Below are 11630 nucleotides of genomic sequence, written 5' to 3' on the forward strand. Positions count from 1 at the left end.
GATCTACAACCTATCCTGAAGGACGACCGATCACTCTCTCAAATCTTGGGAGACAGGCCAGTCCTTGGCTACAGACAGCCCCCCAACCTGAAGCAAATACTCACCAGCAACCACACAACAGAACCACCAACCCAGGAACCTATCCTTGCAACAAAGCCTGTTGCCAACTGTGTCCACATATCTATTCAGGGGACACCATCATAGGGCCTAATAACATCAGCCACACTATCAGAGGCTCGTTCACCTGCACATCTACGAATGTGATATGTGCCAGCAATGCCCCTCTGCCATGTACATTGGTCAAACTGGACAGTCTCTATGTAAAAGAATAAATGGACACAAATCAGATGTCAAGAATTATAACGTTCATAAACCAGTTGGAGAACACTTCAATCTCTCTGATCACTCGATTACAGACCTAAAGGTCGCAATATTACAACAAAAAGACTTCAAAAACAGACTCCAACAAGAGACTGCTGAATTGGAATTAATTTGCAAACTGGATACAATTAACTTAGGCTTGAATAGAGACTGAGAGTGGATGTGTCATTATACAAAGTAAATCTATTTCCCCATGTTTATTTCCCCCCCCCCCCCGCCCCCCCCCGTTCCTCAGACGTTCCTATTAACTGCTGGAAATGGCCCACCTTGATTATCACTACAAAAGGTTTTCTTCGCCCCTCCCCGCTGGTAATAGCTCATCTTGAGTGATCACTCTCCTTACAATGAGTATGATAACACCCATTTTTTCATGTTGTGTGTCTATAAATCTCCTCACTGTATTTTTCACTGAATGCATCCAATGAAGTGAGCTGTAGCTCACGAAAGCTTATGTTCAAATAAATTGGTTAGTCTCTAAGGTGCCACAAGTACTCCTTTTCTTTTTGCGAATACAGACTAACACAGCTGCTACTCTGAAACCTATGTTTATGGAGCTCAGTAAATTGAACAGAAGTTCTTCTTCGAGTGCTTGCTCATGTTGATTTCATTGTAGGTGCAGGCATGCCCACGTGTGCGGTCATCGGACATTTTTGCCTTTGCGGTATCTGTAGGGCTGACTGTGTCACCCCCTTGTGTGCCGCGCTCACGTCCTGGTATATCAGGCACTGCTGGCCCTACGCACTCTCAGTTCCTTCTTACCCCCCGTGGTGGTCAGTTGGAGTGCCTTTCCTTGCTTGTCACGGACTTTTGGTTTTCCTTATCTTGGACTTTGTGCCCTTAGGCTTGTACATAGTTATCTTTACTGTTAAGTATTTGTTAAGTGTTGTAGTTAGAGTTGGGTCCCAGTGGGGACTTCGCCGGGCATGTCCCCATCTCTGGGCTTTAAGCCCTGCGATTCCTGTAACAGGCCTATGCCTGTTAGCGACCCCCATGGCAGCTGCCTCAAGTGCCTGGGGGAAGCGCACGTTAAAGAGAGGTGCCAGATTTGTAAGAACTTTCGGCCTCGCACCTAGAAGGAGAGAGATATCAGACTCAGGGCTCTCCTTATGAAATCTGCCCAGGATCAGAGCTGGCCCGTCATGAGTCACCCAGCACCTTGACATCAGTGCGAAATGCACCACGGTGCCTACCCGGCACTGTTCTTTGTCACTGGTTCCTAAGAAGAGGGCTAAAAACCACAGCTCCCCGGCGCCGACGAAGGTGGCAGTGAGCAAGGAGCCTGCCCCGAATTACGCACCCATGCTGGAGCCCCACAGTTGACCATCCTCTGCTGAGGCCTTTAGCCTGTGGAAATGTCCTCCTCTGACTCCAGCGAGTGGTACAGGACCGACTGTCCTGCTGGCACCAACACCTTCTCAAACTCAGGCACCAAAGGAGCTCAAACCTCCGTCTGTGCTTACAGCACAGCCAGTGCTGCACGCCTTGAGTAAGGCTCCCCAAGCCAGTCAATAAGGTTTCCCAGGGAGCAGTGGAACACTGCCGATCCCTCGAGACAATGGCGTGCTCCACCTCCAGACCAACGGGTGCCAGTACCATCATCTAGATCATCACAAAATTATCTTCAGTCTCTGGCGTCGCAGTCGCTGCTGTTGTGATGTGATTCACCAAGGGAAAGCCGCTAGTCCCCCTATTATCAAAGTCGGTCATAGTCCCAGACGCTGTTCCCAGTCACCAACGCTGTGGGAATGATCTCCCTCCTGCTTCTAATCTCCCTGACACTACACCCGTTCACCGTGCCATTGGTACCGGTCCCCAGGGCACCTGTCTCCAGTGTTGGTGGTCTTGAGGCAAACTCAGGCCTTGACAGCCTTTCCATGGTCTCTAGAGGGTGGCTCATCAGCAACTGAATGGCGTTTCAGCCCATCGCCCTGACCTGAGTGGCGATACTGGGCATTCGAGTTAGTGGCGGCATCGGGACAGTGACAACCAGGACAGTGGCTGCTCCGTGGTCATGTTGGAACACCTGGGGGGGGGTCCAGTCATGGTGTTGCCCCCCCTCGGCTCACTTGTCGGCTGCAGCTGCGGAGCAGTGATCATCGGCACCAGGCCCCATGCTGGAGGCACACCCAGTGTCCGAGGTTCAGGAGGCTGCACCTACACCTTACCCATCCTCCCCAGCGGAGGAGGAACAAGCCCACCATCCATCGGTTCAGTACTCCTAGTCATCCCGACAAGGCAGTCACTGGGCCCTTCAGTGCCAGCCCGCCCGACGACTTGAAGGACCACTAGGCCTTGTTCCGGCAGGTGGCTGACAACCTGGGCCTGCAAGTGGATGAGATGGCTGAGGAAGAGGACACTCTCTTCAGCGTGCTGTCAGCCTCCACCCATACCCATATTGCACTACCCGTGCACACAGGGGTCTTGAAAATTGCCAGAGGCATCAGGTAGATGCCCTTCCACCTCAAAGCAGGCCGAGAAGTACTACTTCGTGCTGGCCAAAAGCTTTGAATATCTCTATACCCACTCTCCTCCTGGCTCGCTGGTGGTCTCTGCGGCCAATGAAAAAGAGAAGCAGGGGCACACCAACTCCACCCCACAAAATAAGGAGGTCAAAAGACTTGACTTGTTCGGAAGAAACATTTATTCCACTGCAAGTCTACAACTTTGGGTGGTGAATCACCAGGCCCTCCTGGGCTGCTACAACTTTAGTTTATGGGACTTTCTCCATAAATTCAAGGAGTCCCTCTCACAGGACTGAGCCCAGGAGTTTGTTACTCTGGTTCAGGAGCGCACCTCGGCGGCCTGCTCTGCTCTTCAGATGGCGTGGGACTCGGAGGACTCAGCAGCCCGGGTGGTGGCATCCATGATGGTTATGAGGTACAGCTCCTGGCTTCAAGTCACTGGTCTCTTCCAAGAGATGCAGACCTCTATCCAAGACCTTCCCATTGATCGGAACGATCTGTTTTCCAAGCAGACTGATGCAAGGCTGCACGAGGTGAAGGACACCAAGGCCATCTCCATTCATTGGGTAGCCACACACTGCAACTGGCGCGTAAGCCATTCCAGCTGCCCCCACCGTCGAGGTCGTGGCAGTCTCGCCCGGACCCATGAGAAGGAGGGACAGGGGCACTGTTTTTGGTCGTTGCCTCCCTTCTACCTCCCACTCGCCTGTGCAAGTCAGACAGACCAAGCATTCTGCAGGGCAGAAACACTTGTTTTGATGGCACAATTGAGAGCGATGCCCTAGCCAATTTCCTGGGTCCGCTACCTTTCCTGAACTGCTGTTCCCCTCCACTTGGCCTGGTTGTGAGTTACGTCAGACCTCTAGGTCCTGGACATAATATTGCAGGGCTATATCCCACAATTTTTGTCCGCTTCCTCCCACCCCCTGCGTCTGGGGGCTGTGGAGGAGGTTCCTTGGGACAAGAAAGGAAAGTAATTCTACTCCCAGTACTTCCTAATTCTGAAAGGGGACCTCAGACCCATCCTGGACCTGTGCAGCCTCAACATGTCTCTCAAGAAGTTGAAGTTTCGCATGGTCTCCCTGGCCTCCATCATCCCCTCCCTGGATCCAAGAGACTGGCACACTGCTGTCTACTTGAAGGACACTTACTTCCACATTTCTATATTCCCAGGCCACAGGCGCTTCTTCCGTTTTGTAGTGGGTGGGCACCATTTCCAGTTCATGGCACTACCCTTTGGCCTCTCTTCAGCGCCGAGGGTGTTAACAAAGTGCATGGTGCTTGTGGTCACTAACCTCAGATGTCGGGGGGTCCACCTGTTTCTGTATCTCAACGACTGGCTCATGAAGGGCTGGCTCTCCAGATAAGATACAGAGAAGTCTTCGCTTGGTGCACTCCACCTCCTGCAACCTGGGTCTGTTAATAAACACACAAAAGTCCATGTTCATGCCAGTCCAACGCATAGAGTTCATCGGGGCTGTTCTCGACTCCACATGGACAAGAGCCTTCATTGCAGAAGCTTGGTTTCAGGCCATGGCAGGCTTGATTTGCCAGTTAAGAAGGCACCCACTCACCACATCCCACACATGTCTGCATCTGGTGGGGCACATGGGCATGAGCCCGTACATGGTCAGTAATGCTCGATTTCATCTGCGGCCGCTGCAGGTGTGATTGGCCTCGGTCTATATCCCCAACAAATATTCCCTGGACCGAGTGGTCACGGTACCGAGCCACATCCTTTCGTCCCTGAGTTGGTGGTTGGACCCCAAGTCGGTGTTGCAGAGGGTTCCCTTTGCGGCCCCTTTCCAGTCACTGATCCTGTTCTCAGACCTCTCAAATCTGGGCTGGGGAGCCCACCTGGGCGAACTCAGCCAGGGCTGCTGGCTGCAGGACGATCTGGCTCTCCATGTCAATGTCAGGGAACTCAGAGCAGTTCACCGGGCCTGCCAGGCGTTCTTGCCCCACCTGAAAGGCAAGGTGGTACAGGGTCCTGGCTGACAATACTGCTGTGATGTACTACATCAAAAGGCGGGGAGGGGTCAGATCCTCAGTCTTTTGTCAGGAGGCGCTAAGCCTATGGGCTTCTGTGTGTGGTACGCCATTCATTTGATTGCCGCCCATCTGATTGGCTCCAGGAATGTCATTGCAGATCGCCTCAGCAGGACCTTCTCATCTTGCCATGAATGGTCCCTCCATCCAGAGGTGGTCAGGTTGATATTCTCCAACAGTGGGGAACTCCCCAGGTGGACCTGTTCATGTCCAGGCAGAACAGAAAGTGCCACCAGTTTTGCTTCTTCCAAGGTCTGGACAAGAGCTCCTTCGGACGCCTTCCTCATTCCGTGGATGGGGAGTGCTCATGTATGCCTTTCCACCAGTGCTATTGATTCACAGGTGTTCTGGTGCAGATCAAACAGGATAGAGGGAGAGTCAGCCTCATGGCCCTGTCAGCACTGGTTTGGACCTATCGACAGCAGCCCTTCTCCTGCTGCGCCTTCGACCGGATCTGCCATCACAGAACCACAGTAACCTGCTGCATCCGAACCTGGCTGCGCTGCACCTGACGGGGTAGCTGAATGTGGACGAAAGAGCGTGTTCGGCCCATGTTCAGCGGGTGTTGCTCGGCAGCAGAAAACCCTTGATCAGGGCAACCTATCTGGCGAAGAGGAAAAGGTTAGAGTGCTGGGCCTTGGAGAGGCATCTTTGGGCTGACCAAGCCTGGCTGTAGGACATCCTGGATTACTTGTTGCATTTGAAACTTCAAGTGTTGTCCTTTTTCTCCGTTAAGGGTCCCCCTAGCGGCCATCTCAGCACCCCCTGGTCCAGGGTGGGTCCCTCTTCACGCATCCTATGATGGTGCCTTCCTTGAAAGGGCTGGAATGCCTCTACCCACATGTCCAGGAGCTAGTTCCCCCTTGGGACTTGAACCTTGTGCTTTCCAGACTCTCAGGTCCTCCCTTCAAACCCTTGGCTTCCTGTTCCCTCCTCCTCCTGTCCTGGAAGGTCTCCTTTTTGGTCGCTATAACATCGACCCATAGGGTGTTGGAGATCAGGGTGCTCACTTTGGAACCACCCTGTATGGTTTTTTTTCAAGGAGAAGGTTAAGCTGCGTCCTCACTTGGCGTTCCTGCCCAAGGTTGTGTCCCAGTTTCATACTGGCCAGGATATATTTTTACTGGTCCTCTGCCCGAAGCCCCATGCATCGGATATGAGGAATGAAGGCTTCACGCCCTGGGTGGCAGGTGGGCACTGGCTTTCTACATAGAACAAAACCATTCCGTAAGTCAATGCAGCTGTTCGTCACAGTGGCAGATAGGATGAAAGGTCACCCTGTGTCTGCACAGAGGATCACGGCCTGCATCCATTACTGCTATGAGCTGGCTAAGATACCCCCTCCAGCAATTGTAACATGACTAGGGCATGGGCATCATCGGCAGCGTTCTCAGCACAGGTGCCAGGCAAGAAATCTGTCAGGCCGCGACCTGGTCTTCCATTCACATGTTCGTGTTGCATTATGCACTGACCAAGCAAACTTGTGACAACACTGGCTTTGGCAGAGGTGTGCTACAATCTGCGAAGCTGTGAACTCTGAGCCCACTCCAAAGATTCTGCTTGTGAGTCACCTACAGTAGAATCAGCATGAGAAAGCACTCGAAGAAAAAATGGTTACCCACCTTTTCGCAACTGTTGTTCTTTGAGATGTGTTGTTCATGTCCATTCCATTAGCCACCCTCCGGCCCCTCTGTGTTGGAGTTGTCGGCAAGAAGGAACTGAGAGGGCATAGGGCCAGCAGCGCCTGATGTACCAGCACATGAGTGTGGCACTCAAGGGGGTGACACAGCCGGCCATATGGATACCGCTAAGGCAAAAATCTCAGATGACCGTGCACGTGGGCACATGTGCACCTACAATGGAATGGACATGAGCAACACATCTTGAACAACAGTTACGAAAATGTGAGTAACTGTTTTTTCCCTCTAGTTCCCATTTGTCAAAGAGCTGCTAAGCAATCCCTGAGTACCTGCCTGCTGAGTTTAGAAAGTCTGCAAGAGTCCTTACAGGCCTTAAAAGTAGATGTAGAAAATAGTATTTCTTTCTGGTTCGTACTGTTTTTTCAGTTTGCTTCTACAGCATACATTGAAACTGCTATAACAGATAATTTCAATAATTTAAGTTCTGAGATATTACCAGTATCTGTAATTGTGCCAAGTTTAAGGCGTGTTACTTCTATGAATTTTAGGCTTGGTAGATGCAAGGAATACATGATACCAAGTTCAAATTTTAAATAGGTATTTTTAGTTCCTTTAAACTTTAGATTTATTTGTAATTTTCAGAAAATTCAGTCTTTATTTCTTTCCTGCCTATCTTAAGAATTAGTTTTTTGTTTTAAATTTGGGAACGATAGACTAACATTTTTGTATCTAAGCACAGGATTTAATCCCTCCTATAATTGCAAATCTCAATGTAAACTGGGGAACTGCAAACAATGCCACAATACTATAGAACAGATGTAATTGCTGAAAAGCATAACTTATAAGAATCAAAACCCAAAATGCAAAGTCTTGACCCCAAAACTATGTAACTGAATTTACTATTTGGGCCAATTCCAAGAACTGTTCATCTACAGTTTTTGGTAACTGGTATCTCCCAGAAAGGTGGGTTTTGTTTTGTTTTTTGTAATACCAGAAGGAGACAGACCGAGGGAGCTCCTATAAATTTATCATTTCATAGGTTATAAAGAACTATGTAAATTCATTGTCAGTCTCAACATTTTTCCCATAATGGAATACATTTATACATGAACTTTTTCACAATAATGTATGTGCAGCTTTTTTTTCATTTTATAAATACAATTTTTAAATTTAATTATTTATTTATTTTTAATCTCTTGACTCTCTCTTCAATAACAGGTACGTCGCAGAACTTCCAAAAGAGAGAGGCGATGAAGAAGCATGTAATTATCCATGTTCCAAGGTGAAAGCTTTGAAGAATGCTCATAATTTGAAGCTTGAGGCTGAATGAAGCTGTTGGTGCACAAAATGGGGTTGCTGAAGAAAAAAACTTACTTTACATTTACTACCCCTACGTTTGCAGTCCCTAGGTCACAAGCTTTAGCCACACACATGTTGATATCATTAACTGTGGATTTTTGTGAAGTGTAATGTGTGCTGCCTTTGTAGACATGAACTAAAGAAGAAACTTGTAAATAGCCCTTTTTTAATGTTTCCGACTTCTGAAGTGCTTGTATAGCTTTTATCAGTGGCTTTAAACTGACAGTGCCCAACTGTTTATTAGATCTGTTGATTTAAAAAAAGAAAAAAGTTTTTGTTAGAATGGATCTCAAGCAATATCTGTCAGTGTTCATATTTGTACTCTCCTTGGCATTTAACTGTGAAAAAAAAATCAGTTGAATAAATAGTGCCGTTTTCTTTTGCCACTATTTGTTGAGGGGGGGAAAGAAAACAATTGATCTTTGTTTCCTTTGTATCTAATCTAGAGTTTACTTTTAAGCACCCACCTGTCGTCAAAGTGCTAAATTACTTTCTTTTACCAGTGAACGATGGCCGATAGAATAATACAACAGATTCCAATTATGAAATAAGTTGTCTGATTCACTTTACACCTCAGTATTGATGCCAGGCTTTTCTGGACTTCTAGTGGCATTGAAAATTCAAAAAGGATTTAAAATATTTTAATTTTAAAAATGTGTTGTTAAATAATGTACTGAATACCCTATCCATTTTATCTTCCCCTATCAGTTTTTATTAATCTACTGTATCAATAAAATTCTGTAACTGAATGAGTTTTTAATAGTCTAGTATGTTAATGTGTATAGATATTTCCTCCTGAACATTATGTTCACACAGAGCAAATTATTACTACATTATAATATGAAATCTGATATATAAACATTAGTGAAAATACAGTTCTTATTACAATGTAAAGTTAATCACAAAGAAAAAAAATTTTATTGATGCAGTGTGTCTTTATAAAGCTGTTCTTGAGAGCCAAGTGTTTTGTATTTTATAGTGAGTTGCATGTTTATGAAAAATGTGCTGAAAATGGGATGTAATTTTTTTTGGAAACTCTTACCTAGCAGTAGTATATGGTAGGTTGCCTCATGAGAGCACCTTCTACCAAGAGTTTATTATACTTATTTTTTGTGAGCCAAATTTTTTTTGGTATGAAGAGCTAAATTGTCATTGAATGACCAGCTGTAGGTCTTTGCAGTCAGGTATTTGAGATTTGAATGAAGCTCACTTTTATTTAGTGCTACCTTAGAGTTGTTGGATTTTTGTTTGTTGGGTGTAAACTACAAAGAACAGAGACGAAATATGTAAGGCAGTATCCTGTGTGCAGTTTTACAAACTGTCTTTGAACCAAAATGTATAGGTTATTATTTTATGCTTAGCCAAGCACGTTTTTATAATTTCAGGTGCACTTCTCCCTTTGGTTCCTTACAGTTGACTGAAAAAGATTAGTTTCTAACTTATTAAAACTTTATCTCATTAAATAATGGAGCATTTTCATATAACCCATCAAAGCATATGTTCTTAAGTTATAATTGCAAAATAGCAGCTAGAGCATAGGGATGTGAGAGAGGATGATAGTGTTGAAACATGGTTTTACCGATTTCAAGACTACATCATAAGAACTTTGACTGTTTTCTTTTGACTTTTTCAATTTAAAATTTCTGTTAATTGAAAACTTCATATTCAAAAAGTAGATTATTCTGCCTCTAAAGTTTTTTCCCAGTATTCAACTATTCTAGTAATACCCGTGAATACAGGGGAACTGCTGCCCATAAGGGCAGTTAAAGTTGGTTTAAGTGACTAACTTTGAAATTTTTATTAGCACAACAAACCTAATAGCTTATTTACACTTCAGCAGGGCAAATGCAAGTTTTTTATCCTATAAAATAAAAATTGAAAGTTAACTTTATATTTTCTTCATTGACAGAATTGCACTGAAAACATTTATGGAAGATATGTCTAAGTCCATTTTATACAAAATATGAAAAACTGGTGTTGAAACTGCTGCGGGCTGTTGGTTATATGTCCATAAGCATGATTAGATCAAATTTCATTGACTATAGATGCACAACAACTGATCATAAAATATGATTGATGTAAATTTAAACTATAGTTTTGCAATTTAAGTGTTTATTTTTTGGGTTATAGTGTGTAATTCATTATTTCTTGGGAAAACAGGTGCAGCAGATATGACATTCTGATATTCAAACCTCTTCTAGGTTCATCCTCATCTCCTTATATAAGTAAAATGAATATTTTATGTACTAATATTGAGATCTGCATACAGTAGCTACAGTAGAGTAAATAATTATGTATAAAAATATAAATTGCTAACATTTAGTTAGCATGTTCTTCTGCAATGATAATGTTCAGTTTATAAAAATGTACTGTATTACATTAAAAAATCAAATTGAACTCACTGTAACAAGGTCCAGTATGAAGTTCTTACAAAATTACAGTGAGTATCTTGTTGTATCCTGCAGCAAATTAAGCTGATCTTCATTACATTTCATATTCTTGCTGCAGTCCAACAGGAAACTTTCCAAGCTCTTCACTTTACATGTAAAATACATGCAGTGACTGTAACTGTTCTCTAGCTGTTAAAGGTTAATTTACTTTCTAACTCCATAAGCTTGGTTTTTGACACTTCTTCCTTGTTTCCTCCACCACCTCTGAGAATGTGAATATTAAGGGCTCTTCTTATGCTACTCATAAATAGGGAAATATATGAAACTGCTTGCTTGACAGTTGTAGCTGAATAATCTACCCACAAAATTAGATAATCTTTATCTATACATTAATCATAAAATCATAGAAGGCTGGGGGAGGAATCTTCAGAGGTCATCAAGTCTATCCCTGTGGACTGAGGTAGGACTGACCATTCCTGACAGGTGCTAACCTGATCTTAAACATTTCCAGTAATGGGTATTCCACAACCTCCTTGGTAACTTATTCCATTACTTAATTATTCTTATAGTTAGAAAGTGTTTCATAATACCTAACCTAAATCTCCTCCCTTGCTGTAGATTAAGCCCATTACTACTTGTGCTACCTTCAGTGGACGTGAAGTTCACATCCTCTTTATAACAGCCCTTAACATATTTGAACACTGGTATCAGGTCTCCCCTCAGTCTTCTATTCTCAAGACTAAACATGCACAGTTTAACCTTTCCTCAGAGGTCAGGTTTTCATATTTGTTGTTCACCTCTGAACTCTCTAATATATTCCCTTAATGTGGCGCCCAAAACCGGACAGAATACTCCAACTGAGGTGTCACTAGGATCAAGTAGAGTGAAACAATTACCTCCCATGTCTTAAGTCATGTCTACAGCACAGTTCTAAGGCTGCAGCGTAGATGATTCCTACATCAGTGGAAGGGTTTTATTCTTTCAGTGTCAGTAATCATCCTCTCCAAGAGATTGTAGCCAGGTCGATGGAAGAATTCTGCTGTCAATCTGGCTGTCTCTACAGTGGTGGTACGGGCAATCTAGCTATGTCACATAAGGCATGAAATTTTTACTGCCTTGAGCAATATTGCTAGCTTGCTGTAACTTTTAGTTGTAGACCCAGCCTCTTATATGACACTCCTTTTAATATGCTCCAGAATAATATTAGCCTTTTTCATAATTCTGTCATATTGTTGGCTCATATTCAATTTGTGATCCACTATAATCCCCAGAGCCTCTTCTGCAATACTACAGCCTAGCCGGTTATTCCCCATTTTGTAGTTGTGCATTTGATTTTTCCTTCCTAAATG

The 11630-nt window shown here is 44.7% G+C and overlaps 1 protein-coding gene across 2 annotated transcripts in view; it reads left to right on the forward strand.

The window, feature by feature from the left end:
• PDS5B (PDS5 cohesin associated factor B) overlaps positions 1-10293 on the forward strand; it is a 268672-nt gene extending 258379 nt beyond the window's left edge. For both annotated transcript variants that reach the window (XM_077810153.1, XM_077810163.1), the window contains exon 35: positions 7751-10293. In XM_077810153.1, the coding sequence (XP_077666279.1) occupies positions 7751-7786 (36 nt within the window). In that variant the 3' untranslated portion in view covers positions 7787-10293. The remainder of the gene's footprint in view (positions 1-7750) is intronic.
• Positions 10294-11630: the final 1337 nt, after the last annotated feature.

The sequence above is a fragment of the Eretmochelys imbricata genome, chromosome 1 (genome assembly GCF_965152235.1).
Source record: "Eretmochelys imbricata isolate rEreImb1 chromosome 1, rEreImb1.hap1, whole genome shotgun sequence".
In the NCBI taxonomy this organism is placed as follows: domain Eukaryota; kingdom Metazoa; phylum Chordata; order Testudines; family Cheloniidae; genus Eretmochelys; species Eretmochelys imbricata.